Source organism: Polyodon spathula, chromosome 4 (assembly GCF_017654505.1).
Source record: "Polyodon spathula isolate WHYD16114869_AA chromosome 4, ASM1765450v1, whole genome shotgun sequence".
NCBI lineage: Eukaryota > Metazoa > Chordata > Actinopteri > Acipenseriformes > Polyodontidae > Polyodon > Polyodon spathula.
In genome coordinates, this window is record NC_054537.1 from 17,975,431 (window position 1) to 17,989,687 (window position 14,257).

Genomic DNA, 14,257 nt, shown 5'->3' on the forward strand with positions numbered 1-14,257 from the left:
TTGGCAGGGATGGGGTTAACTTCCCCTACCTGCCTGGGTTTATTATGTTCAGGTGGCTGGGGTTGATTAGTTGATTAGGTTGATTAACGATCAATCAGCGCCCAGCCACCTGATATAAAAGGAGGCCTCTGCTTCTCATTTGGAGAAGGGAGCTGAGGAAGCAGGTTGGTGTTTGTTTTGTGGTTTTTTGAATTTTCTAAATCCAGTGAAGGCATTGCCCAGCCTGGAAACTTTATTTTTGTGAGTTTTGTTTTTGCTTTATTTGTGTTTGAGTATCTGTTATTTTGCCCTTGTGCACTTTATTTTTGTTTATTTATTTATAATAAAATAGTTATTTTTTTGAACTGCAGTCTGTCTCTGGGCCTCTATCCACTCGCCAGCCTGCCACACCTGGATTTGGTGCATCCCTGATAAATATACTTTTAAAGTGGGATATGTCGCCGTATCTCCATGGACACAAGAGATCACCACCTGGTCTCGTGGCTGCCATGACACACCGTCCTAAAACCGCCTTAACAATACAAGGCCCCTCCCAACCATTTTCCCCTTGCTTATCCACTTCTGATGCCCAATTACACGTTGTCACGTCACACTCCATGACCTGGCCTGGTGTCCCGGTTGGTTGTATCTAAAACAGGTAGGGGAGAAGGAGTGAACTTTGGTTACTTGTCTGTCCCTTTGCTGGTATGGCAATGGGGCAGGGGCAGCACCTCCATCCCAGCTGGGGGCCAATCTTGACCTTCATGGAGGAGAGGCTAGGTTGCCCATTGTGGCCAGAGATCTAGAAGGTGGCGCCGTATCCACACCTGTGTTTTGGTGCCGACCACATGGAAGAATTGCTCCAATGCTATGGCTTCACCCATTTAGAGACCCTGCACAACCACCCTGGGGTGTGTATTTGGGGATCTTCGGTACTCCTGGAATCATACCCTGTGTGTTTCCCCTGGGACGTTGAGCCGGTGAAGGATGTCTCGCTTTATCAGATCGTAGTCATTGGCTTCATTGTCCGTCATGGCCTGGTAGGCTGCCTGAGCCTCCCGAAACAGGCAGGGTCCCTGCTGGCTTGCCCAGAATTGCTTGGGTTATGATGCGGTGGTAGCCAGCCGCTGGAAGGCAACCAGGTAAACATCAGGTTCATCCTCCGCTGTCATTTTCTGCGGCCTAAGGAAAAAAGTTATGTGGGCCCAGCATTTGGGAGGCTATTAAGTTACATCAACACGTACTGGCAGAGCAAAAGGCTCGTTAATCCACCAGATGTGGTATCAGCCATTGTACAATCTCCTCATTAAGCAGCAGTAGTCATTAGACAATCTTCTCATTAGGGTAATAGATTTAGATATAATGGTATTTTATCATTTTTGAAAAAAAAGGAAGAGAAGCAACAACATTTTTTTTTTTTTAATATTATTTTTACCTAGCTGCAGCCACTTAACATTTCATTTGATTTTCTTAGATTTTATTAATTTAATGCAATAGAAGATTAATATTCATCTGGGTACCCAAGCCATTCTATGGGGGCATTTACTTAATTTAGGGGAGGTAGGCATAGTAGTTGCACAGTGAAAGTCTCTAGAGATCTCCACAAATTTGAGCTTTTCTTTTTCTTCCAGCAGTGCCACATCTGAACTGACAAAGCATAAAATAATGCAGGAGCAAAGTAAATATGATTTATATGGTGTTTAATAGCTTTGGATGTGTGTGTTTTTCACTTCCAAAATGATGTAAATTATTTAAGGGATAACATTACAGATTAAAAAAAAAAATGAAGGGTCCTTTCTACTTTCTTTTGTAAAATGTAGACCAATTGTCATGCCCTGATTGTGAAAAATTATTTACAGTAGACATTCTCTTTGGGAAGGTTGTATTATTATGCAGATACTGTTGATTCTAAAAGGTAATTCAATTTTTGGCACTATGAAACTGGGATTATTATTATTATTATTATTATTATTACAGTCGCCACCACTTACACCATACAGGGTTATTTTGAGCAGTCATTTATATCAGACAAATAGCATTTGCTGTTTCATTGATTTCATTAACAAAGGCATTGTTTAAACCGTGTACAAGACACCTCTCTCAGTACTGCTGAAATTAACACAATTGAAGCCAATAAAGAAAAGTGGAATACTAAAAAAGTAAGCGCTTGGGCTGTGTCAGTTTTTAATGATTGGTCAGCACAAACAAAAACTATGGACTAGAAAACTGCACCTAAGACTGAAATAAACAGTTTTAAAAGGTTTCTTTGCTGAAGTGATAACATTAGCCAGCACACAGTATTCAGTTAGCAGATAATTTCAGAACAGCAAACCTCTCATCATTTCTGTCCTGAAAACTTACAAGTGACAACAAAATGACAAGTCACAACATCACCCTGCTGTATCCCAAACAGACTGAAATACCTAAGTCACCAGTACTCAGGGTGCAGACATCTCCCAACCCATTTTCTAAGGCAGCTTAAGAAACTATTGGGCACCAGCTGAGAAAGACAGGAAGTCCTGGAATACCGTCGTCAAGTCATAAAAATAAGGCAGAAATAAACTCCCCTACTCACCAAACAGTGCCACCTACTGGACAATCTGTCCAACTGTGCAACCAACCATTTAATTTAGAAAACTACATTCCCTGGTACAGTCAACTTCATGAGACAAGTACTGAAAATATTATGATAATTTGTTTGAATTTAATTTTTAAATTGAAAATAATGTGTTTGATCTTTTAAATTCATTGGAACTATTACATTTATTGGAACTATTTTTCCTAGTGTAGTAATATAGTTAGGAAAAATAAACCCATATTCATTTTTAAATAAAAAATGTGTCTATCTCTTCATTTCTAAAAAATAGTAACCCCTTTTATAAGTGCAATAATACACTCCAGTGTGTTGGTTGTGCTAGAATAAGCACACTTTCAGGGGTTAAAGACAGGGTGTGACCATTATTCTAGCACAACCAACACCCTGTCATGTCTTATTGCTTACTTAAGCATGCCATATATTTCAGGCAAACTCAGTTGTTTGGATCTCGTTATGTGCCAATCACATAAATTTAAATAACAAATGCACTGCCTTATACTGTAGTAATCGCTCTTACTAATGCACAAACCATCTGTCTTCAGTCATTTTGCCATTCCCATAGATTTTTAAAAAAAGGCAACACTTTACTGTAGAATTTGTAGCATCCTGCCATAGAGCCAGAGTCCCACTGTAAGATGTGCTCAATATAACCGTGTTGTATCGGTTGTAATGTATGTCTGTGTCTGTGTTGCAGCTTTGGCAATACTTGTTCTCCTTGTCATGCCAATAAAGTATTTGAACTTGAACTTGAGTGTTGGACTAATCAATGAAGAAGGGGGAGAGACGTGGGTGTGTGTGTGGAGATGACAGTTTGAAAGAGAGAAGTGGGATCTGGGGGCAGGAGAATTGAGAGAGCAAGTTGAGAGGTTGAGTTTGTGAGTGACAGGAGAGGTATGAGAGCCATTGTTCACTAAAATAAAAAAAATAAATAAATACAGTGGTTTCCTACTGATTTAAACGGCAACTGTTGTCTGTCTCATTATATCCTGGAAACCCTGCAGCTCAGCGCTACAATATGTAAATAAATCCTGTTCGCCTGCTGGGAGTATCAACTTCAACCTCCATCTCTATCTGCCTGTCACTCAGATGCGAATGCACTCTGTCACAAGCATTAATACCCTGTATCTTTCTGATAGGGATTTAGGGGAGCTCCCTGATAAAAGCTGAATCTCAAAACAATAATAATATAGTACAGTAATTGTTACATCTGTGTATAATGGCATTTAAAACAGGATTCATTTATCCGTCTTTTTACTTACCCGCCCTTACGGTACTCTGGTCCCATCACAGTCAGAGACGCGACAGATTACTTTTTTAAATTACATTTATAGGTTTAATACATTTTTTTTTTTCAATCAGTGTAATGAGGGTCTTAATAAAGATTTTTAGCCGCATACACCCTTGTTTGTTTTGATTACTGTACTGGTGATTGGCGGACATTTTGAATGTCAGGTTATACCGTCCATCGCTTACTGCGGATGAATTCTATTATACTGTATACAGTTTAAACTAACCCTTTTAGTATATAAAAATGTTTTTTTTTTTTTAAAACCTTCTGATGCAGCAGGTAATTAGGTGAACTTTTGACATTTTCAAAGCAGTGATTAGCACTCTGCCCTTTCTTTTTTTTTTTACCCTGTTCCCTGTGCTGTCAGGTTTTATGATGAACAATGCACAGTATTTGCCCTTTAAAAGATGGGAATTAAGTCAGCTCAAAATTGCAGCAAAAACTGTTTCTGTGTTCAGTTCTTAATAAAAATAAAATATAACTGCCTGGTTTGCCAGTCACAAAAAGTAATTTAAAGACATGTACAGTAAGTCTAACTGCAAACTAAGCTGGTATTTTTTACAATCCTAAGATTTTTGCAGTATACTTCTAAATATTTCTGCCTAGAACGAAGTGCATACACCAGGAAAAAAAACAAAAAAACATTGCACATCAAAACATTGAATAGAGCCCAATATAATTAAAATTGTGCAAGAGAGATATATTCACTTCTGAGCAACATGGTCCATAACTTGACAGTTGAAATAAGTAAATAAATTAGATTTATCTATAGATTTCTTGTGCAACAATTCATAGTAAATACTGCTCAATGAAAGAAAATGGAAAGCAGACAAAATTAGATGTTTGAATATATAAACTGTATTGCAGTGGCACTTTATCAGACTTAATTAGTGCTTTTAGTTGGCATTGCTTGAGTCATGTTAGTGGAGATATTAACAAGGTTATTAAAAGAAGCCCTCTAGACAGGTAACTGGCTCCATCAGATACATCATTCTTGTGAATATTGAGCCCTATGTGAACATTTAAAATTACCCAATTATTTTACCCCAATTGTTTTCCAAATTTAGAATGCCCAATTGTGTTTCCTCACAGCGGCAGTTCCCTGAATGGTAATAGCTATCACAAGTGAATGCATCTAATTAAAATGCCAGCCTTCACCCACTCCTGACTCTTTAAACCGTTTTAGTGCTCTTATCATTAGGGTGTGTGTTTTGTAATAACAAGGTCTGCTACATATAATTATATAGTGCAAGATAACAACCAGTGTTCTTACATCTGGATCTGGCAACCTTATACATTAACGGCTGCATATTGAAATGGACTGGTGTAACACCACTCTTTGTGTGGAATGGTTATTGTGTTTGCATTTGAACAGTGACAGCATGATATTTGACATCACTACAGAAAAGGCAGCAGAAAACTTTTTGGCTGCTGCTGTCGTGAAAACCTTAATTCAGACCAGAAGCCAGTATAGAGAGTACAGACAGGGATTGTGCAGAGCACATTTATTTTATTAGTCAAATGCTTCAGACCATGCATAGTCTAGTTTCACAGTTAACATACAAAAAAAAAAAAAAAAAGTTGATAGTTCTTAGTTCCCAGGAACAAAAATTGTGTTACATAGTGTTATTATTTCTATTGGACTACAGCAGGACTATATATTTTACATATATTGTTAAGTTTAATGTACAGTTAGCAGTTTTTAACCCTGTTTAACCTGCAATAGTTCTGATTGGGCAGGAACAAAAATTGTGGTTACATACGTGTTTTCAAATTCAGACCATCATAGTCATCAAGTACTTCTATTATTTATCCCACTAGTTAACCTACATTACGTCTGAAGCACATCTACATAACTGAGTGAACTGTAAGCTTAAGCTACCAATTTGTACAGATAACAGCAACAGCGATTTGATTTGTACAGTAGCCTGTACAAGAAAGTGAAAGTTGTTTTTGGACTAATTTAGTGTAAATCCTTTTTTATTGCTATTTTATATTCTTGTTTTGTGTGTTCTCATGTGTAATATTAAAGAAATGTATGTTTTTTCACAAAGAGAATATGTTTTAGTCTTTATTTTGTAGTGTGGTGCATGCCCAGTTTACTTAAACCTGACTTTAATACATCCACCCAATTGGACAAGCAACAACTGATACAAGTATATGGCCAGTCATTGTGTAAAGAAAAGAAAGCAGAGTGTTAATGGGGAAACTGATAAAACTATTCTAATGCATTTTCAATCAATGAACTCAAGCAAACTGTTTTAACAAACCTGACAAAACACAAAACAGACTCTGCTGGCTGAATGCTTTGACTTTGGGAACACAGTTCCGTGCATCATTTGATATACAGTATTTTTTATATTTACTTATATGTACAGTATCCTTTTAGTTGTGTGCATTTTTAACTAACATTGAGATTTTCTTTTTTAGAACATATTTGCATTGCATTGCCCTTTTGGTATGTCAGGTTCATTGTTTCACAAGAAAATGCAATTAGACAGACATACGCACTGTGGTTAAGTTTTCCCTGGTATCTCCAGCCATGGATTATGCAAAGTAAACCCCATGCATTACCCAAGGAACATTAATGTTTGCTAATTACAATAAATGTTTCCCTACTAATGGGTTTACAGAATCCATACACAGAAAAACATAACTACAAATTACCATGGCCTGTATCTTTTGTATTTTTTGATGTTGTTATTTAGCAATTTTCTTTCTTCTTTTTTTTCTTTTATAAAGCCATTGTGTGAGTCTAATATGTGTTTGTATTTTGTGTAGAATTAGTTTGTTCCCATGCAACTGTAGAATATCTGTGTAGTGATATTTTAGAACCTTTTTTGTCCAATGCCTGTATAATTCAACGTATGTACCTTTATCAGGTTACTGTTCTGTTGGCAGTACATGGATTGTGTTGTTGCCATCTGTTTCCACCATGGAGTAGCTATTCCAGAAAGGTCTTATAGTATGTTCATTAGCATGCAAAGTAGTGGAACAACCTTTAGTGTTCAAATAATGCCATCTGTCATGTGCATTCAGCTATACCTTTGATATTAACTAAGCTGGACCTTATTATACAGGGCATTTTATAATAGATAGTAAGGTAATCTTTCTAAAGTTTATTTATTTTATTTCTTTTTAATATGGAATAGGCTCGTCTGTTGTCAACTGACATGGGCAGAAGCTTTTACATATAAGATATATATTTATGTCATTAAAACAAAGAGGCAAAATATGTGTTGGCGTAAATTCATGTATCCACTCATATGGACGATTTTCATTTAGATGTTCCTTATTTAAAGAGTGATTATCACTTCCTCTGCTGCAAGTTAGTTCACTTCCTGGTCCCAACCTCACTCTAGTGGACTATGGGAGTTAGGATGAAACAGAAGTTTATAGCGTGCAAAGAAGTGACTTGCATTTTCTTCTTCTTCTTTGGTTGTTGACAAATGACAAATGACATATCCCCAATTAAGGTAAAATCAGCCAAAGCATTAACAGGATCCTAAACAATGTGGGCATCTGTGTTAATGCTAATGCGAATAAAACGTCTTTACTGTTAAGTTTGTGGTATTCAAAAAAAAGTTGACCTTGTGCTTCAGACCCATTCAGTTTTCGTAGGACAGATTCATCAGATGTTTCAAAGATAAAAAAAAACCTCAGTTTTCCAAAACACAATCAAACCAGAATCTCTAAAAAGAGTTTTTCAGTACTCTATTGTCTTCATTTTCTGACACTGTTTTGTGTTAACATTTTTTAGGCTGCCAATGAGGCATCCCAAGATTACTGTGCTATAGATTCATTCATTCTCTCTCTCTCTCTCTCTCTCTCTCTCTCTCTCTCTCTCTCTCTCTCTCTCTCTCTCTCTCTCTCTCTCTCTCTCTCTCATATATTAGTAGCCCTGATCTTTAATATTTGTTACTGTGTATTTAGATAGTAGCTGCATAGTAAATGTGTGTGTACTTAAACATAATTACAATGTTGTTATGCATAGTTATAATGTACTTAACTTGTAAATGTTTTGCATGATATATGTAAGTGCACAATGTTATCAGAAAAGGGTTAAGGTTAGGGTAAGAGTTAGGGATAGGGTTAGGATTAGGGTTAGGGTTATATGATGCAAAAAAAAAGTATACATTAAGTGCATTGTAACTATACATAATAACGCTGTAATTATGTGTAAGTACATGTAACTACTATATAAATACACAACATTTAGAGACTATTAATGTAAAGTGTTGTTGTTTGTTCTTACTAGTTTACTTACTAAACCAGAGGAAATACATCGAAAATCTCAACTTCTCTCTGCTATCATGCCCACCATTCTACTTCATAAAAACGATGCATCACACACTTTCAAAGCATATCCTGCATCTTCACACATCACCAAAAACAACACATATAAAGACTAATTTTTGTAAGGATTCTTTTTGACAGACTCTTCCCTTGAAGATCTGAACGCTCGGTCTTTTCTTTTTGTATGACTGCTGTGTGTATTAAGTACTTTTGAGGGCTTTGTGGATGACAAGTGCACTGTATTTATTTTGAAAGGGATTACAGTACCTGCTCATGACAAGATGTAAGATATGTAAATATAATATTAATTTTAGACCTGCAATATAACATTTAAACATGCATTCTCTAGTCAAGTGCCAACACTTCTATTTTATAAAAGGATTCGTTCATCTGAATAAGAACATTTGGCACAAGCGATATCCAATGCTATACAAAACTCGCTTGAGTCGTTACATCAGCTTCTTTACTGAACAGCAAAATGAGCATCTGCTCACTGTTGAGGCGTGCTTTTAAAGAGACCAACGTGTTTCTACTCAAGTCTGATCCAGGAGGATATTCAGATGAAAATTTGTTGTGATTGGATTTCGTAATGATGTTTGAGGTTGCTCGACTTGTACAGACTAGTGTGTAAGTGATTTGTTGCAAATGAGAGGTTTACACTGTCACTGAAAGCAAACTCTTCCTCCCATTCTGTCTTAAAGCCTCATACTTCTGTTTATATCTACTGGATGGTTTGCTCAGAGCCATTGTCTTCACGAAATGAACGAGCATGTAATTAAAAATGATAAAATTGACTTTCAACTGCACATCAGCTTTCACTCAAGGTGATCAAAATACACATTTATATACGCTTTGATCCAAAACAACTTACAGAGACAGGGGGGTGAACTATACATCATCAACAGCTGCTGCTGCAGAGTCACAGAGTCGCGCGATGTCAAAGGTCATCAAGTAACGAAATGTCCTGACTCCTTGCAGTGAACATACAGGCTTAAAGAAAGTGAAGATAGAGAAGAAAGAATAATAAACTTCAGTTCTTTTTTACCTTTTCTCTCTGTTCTTTTTTGTTTGTTATTCTTTCTTCAGTTCATTCGAGCCACAAAGTGTGCGTCACCCAGCATTTCACTGGGCTTATTATGTAATTGATTCTGTATAATTTGAAGAAGCTACATTGTATATGAGAAAACCCTGCGGGTGGAATGGATACGCAGCTCCCTGCTGTGCAATGCACTTCCATTCCTTCTTGATAGGAAGAGCAGATTGTGAGCTCCAGTCATTGCCTTTCTGGGCAGCCTGGGATTCAAATTCATTATGGGGATTTTTTCTTTTTCTTGTTTGGATTCTGTTTAGCACATGGCACTTTCCTTTGTGATGGGATAAACGGTTTCACTCCAGGCGGAGACAAGAAACCTGGATGTGATGCTACTGATAAACAGCTTACACTGACAGCTTAAGTTGACAATCACTGGCTGCAGGAAATACTGTAGTAAAGAGAGGATCTCTTAGAGTAAAAGGAATTGGGGAGTTTTAAAGCATTAAGGGATAAAACACAGTGCATTCATGTTTGTTTCACGCAAAGGTATTTTTAACCTTAATTTTTATTTTATTAGTGACCGAGAATTTACCAGTAGTTTACGTTCACTGTCCAAATTAGGATAGGGAATAAGGGAACCATTTTGAATGCTGCACTACGTCACTGCACATAGGGTCTCATGTACACAGTTAAATTAATCACATTACTGCTTAGTCTCTAATAAAATAAAGTTAAGAAATACTGTGCATAAAACAAACAATAATATATGGGAATTGTATATTGATTTTCAAGTATACTCATCTCAAAGTAAAACACATATTATAATTTTCTCAGTATGCCATAAAACATAACGTTAAATAGTTTAGTACAGAATATTTAATTCTAAGAAAAGGTTTTAGATGTTCCAAATATAATTTTTAATTTTGAAGAAATGTTTTTAGTATGTAGAGAATGTATGTTTTATGGTGTAATACTACAAATACTAAGCCTTTAAAGCTGCTCATTCTGCTGTTTGTATTCCAGATTTTTTGATACAAGCAAGTTCGCTTGTGTTATTTCATGTCCTGTATTCGGTCAGGTGGACCTTTTACCTGTAGCACAGGAAGCCGTGGAAAGATAAATGAGTTCAAAGTAAGGCTGCATAGCAAAATGATCAGACCAAAAGAAAACATTTGGGCTTTGACTTTTGAATTAAAAAGTTTAATATCTCACACGGCTGATCACTAAGCTGTCTGAAATGAATTATTCTAAATATCACTATCTCATGTGGTACTGTTACCAGAAGAAAGCCTCTAAAGAATCTGTACATTATGTTAAAGCCATGATATATTCCTTCAGGAATGCGACTGGCAGTTCAAGGAGTTTCTAGTAATGATGCAGTGGCTAGAGTAGATATCTTTCAGTACGATATCAGGATGAGGACGCAGTAGCTCAGCCAGGATAAGGTAAAATGACAGACTTACTTTTGGGAATGAAGGTAGCCTATACATAAAGAGTCTTTGCTTCACTTATCTCTGAAAAAATAGAAGACTTTAGATGAAAAGCTAATTTAAATTGTGGCGTTTCTTTCAAGTTATGAAAGCATAATTATCTCCATAAATCAACTATGTTCCTTAATAATAATGAAGGTTGTGTATAATTGTATAAGTGAAGTAATATTTCCCTTTGCGGTTCCCCGCTTAAACAGCATGATAGTACTGTACAAATAGTGTCTGGAGAGTTTTTCATACATTTTGTCTGTGTTTCACAAACAAATCTACAAATATGTAATACATTTTTTTTTGTCTTTGAGTTCTGAAATGTGTTGTAATATATATATATATATATATATATATATATATATATATATATATATATATATATATATATATATATATATATATATATACACACACACACACACACACACACACACACACACACATGGGGTATTCATAACACATATGGGTCACCCACCACATACTCAGTGCCAAGAAAAAGTTTGTGAACCCCAATGATAATTATAGAAATTCCATAGTTTTACCATGATAGCCTTCTTGAATCAAAACCAATCTTTTCTTAAATATCTAATTGGGTTTATATTAACCAATTCCATGTCTTTTGAAACAAAATGATGTATGAATTAGACAAACAATGAATAATTAAGATTCAGGGTCATGTGAAAAAGTAAGTGAACCCCTGGTTTTGTCAGCTCAATTAAGGGGATAATTAGAATCAGGTGTTTAAATAATTAGGTAGATCATCAGGGGGAAGTTTGGGAAACCCCACCCTATATAAAGATCAGCGACTTTGTGAGTTTGGTCTTCACCATACAGGTGTGTGGAAACACGTGATGCCACGATCAAAAGAAATCTCTGAGGACCTCAGAAAAACAGTTATTGATGCTCATCAGTCCAGAAAGGGTTACAAAACCATTTCTAAGGATTTGGGGCTCCACCAATCCACTATCAGACAGACAGTCTACAAATGGAGAAAGTTCAAGACCACAGTCACTCTTTCCAGGAGCTGTCGGCCTACCAAAATATCTCCAAGATCAAACTGGAAAATCATCAAGGAAGTTACAAAGAACCCCAGAGTAACATCCAAAAATCTGCAGGCTACTTTTGCCTTGGTTAATGTGAGTGTTTATGACTCAACTATCAAAAAAAGACTAAACAAGAATGATGTTCATGGAAGGATAGCCAGGAGGAAACCACTGCTCTATAAAAAGACCATTGCTGCCGTCTGAAGTTTGCCAAAGAGCACATAGATGATCCACAAGACTTCTGGAACAATATTCTCAGGACAGACGAGTCAAAGGCAGAACTTTTTGGCCTCAATGAGAAACGTTGTTTGGCGAAAACCAAACACTGAGTTCAAACAGAAGAACCTCATTCCAATCGTCAAGCATGGTGGTGGGATTGAGATGGTTTGGGTCTTGAATTCTGCCTTTTATCAAAAGATTCTACTCAGACCATCCGTCCGTGAGTTGAAGCTGAACCGAAAGTGGGTCATGCAGCAAGACAATGATCCTAAACATACAAGCAGATCTACAAAAGAATGGTTTCAGGAGCCGAAATTTCGCGTTTTAGACTGGCCTAGTCAAAGTCCGGACCTAACCCCCATCAAAATGTTGTGGCAAGACATGAAGCAAGCTGTTCATTGCAAGGAAGCTCTCAAATGTCACCAAGTTGAAGCAGTTCTGTAAGGAGGAATGTAACAAAATACATCAAAACCGATGTGAGAGACTGACCATCAGTTACAGGAAACGCTTAGTTGAAGTCATTGTTGCTCATGGGGGTGCCACCAGTTACTGAATCTAAAGGTTCACTTACTTTTTCACACATGGATATTGAATGCTGAATCATTTGTGGATAAATAAATGTTGAAAAAGTATCATGTCTTTGTGTCATTTGTTTAATCAGGTTATGTTTATCTATTACTAGGACTTTAAGATCAAATAACATTTTAGGTTTGAAAGATGTGAAATATGTGAAAATCCTAAGGGGTTCACAAAGTTTTTATCAGCACTGTTTGTATATATATATATATATATATATATATATATATATATATATATATATATATATATATATATATATATATATATATGTGTGTGTGTGTGTGTGTGTGTGTGTATGTATATATATATATATATATATATATATATAATATATATATATATTATATATATATTTATTTTATATTTTACTTTATTTATTGTATTTATTCTTATAACTCACATCTTCAATATGTTTCTAGGTTTTTCAAGAACTAGGTTTTTGCGTGGTTTTGCTTTTCACAAGATATAAATTAATCTAACAGATTTGACACGGATACAGATGTTTAGGTTATATTGTTAGTGCTACTCAATACAAACATGGATTATCAGTTGTAGTAGTTGCCCCCCCCCTTTTGTTTTGGGAGTTGCCACAATGGACAAAGGTAACACCTCCTTGGTTGTTGCCTTTACATAGGCTTACACTGAGAGGGCGTCTTTAGGAGACAAACCACCTGCACTACAACACTCAACAGTGCAGGCACACATAAATTAAGCTGAGGTTTAACTTAAACAGGTTTCAGTATAAGAACAGAATTTTCTAAAATGCTTGCACTGTTTGCTTGGAAAATGTTATCAGACAATGACTAAGATGCTTAGAATTTGCTTATACAAACACGTTTACTTCATAGCCAGAAACGAATAATATTTTATTAAAAGCATAATGACCGTATTATGTATATCAATATGCATACTCATTTCTTTGTACTTCTAGCATCTCATTAGCTGTATTTTCTTGTGTTTTTTTTTTCAGAGAAATGTGATGAACAATTGTCCACACCGCTTTCCCACAACTCCTTTACAAGTTCTTCTGTGTTGGCTGGCAGTTACGCCCCGGGGTACGCAAAACTAAACAGAAGAGGAGGTAAGAGCCAATTCATCTTTCAGAGCCGTCAATGCGGCAGTTAAACCTAATATTCCTGTGCAAAACAAATGTTCAACTCATCTTGAATAACAAACCCATAAATCATTCTGACCTGGGATTCACTTCAGATCTCCTGTGAAAGCTGTGATTGGAATGAGATTTTTAAAAAGCCATGCATTCAATGCATTCATTCTCATTATAACAGTTGAATAAACACTTCTTTTTTTGCAGCATTTCACAAACTTCAATTTCACGGATGTTCATCTATAAAAAGTCCCATACCTTCACAAATGGTTAAATCAATCTTAGTACTAAGGGTTGTTCTGCAGTTACTGGCCACTGGTTTTAATGTCCTTGTTAGAGTCCGAAGAAAAGCATGGCACACTTTTTGAGAAAAACAAAAACAAAACATGTTTATATTCCTGCAAAGTATTATAGCAATCAGAAATGTAAATTATGTCACAGTTCATGATATTGTACTTCTTGTTGAGAAAAGGGACAGCACACATTCCCTTTTCAGCACACGATACATAGAAGGCAATGGAACATCAGCAAGCTCTGGTTATTTTGCTCAGTGTATATTTTTAAAACCTTTCTTGGGCCTATCAAGTTCCTTTCAGATGCAGTGTGGTTAGCAATAGCAGTGTATATCATGGACAATC

At 36.1% G+C, this 14,257-nt stretch overlaps 1 protein-coding gene across 1 annotated transcript in view; it reads left to right on the forward strand.

Annotated features, from left to right (window-relative positions):
* Nucleotides 1-14,257, forward strand: part of LOC121314251 (contactin-associated protein-like 2) — a 489,620-nt gene that overhangs the window by 191,235 nt on the left and 284,128 nt on the right. Inside the window, exon 2 of the mRNA XM_041247300.1 lies at nucleotides 13,485-13,595. Coding sequence (XP_041103234.1) covers nucleotides 13,485-13,595 — 111 coding nt within the window. The remainder of the gene's footprint in view (nucleotides 1-13,484; nucleotides 13,596-14,257) is intronic.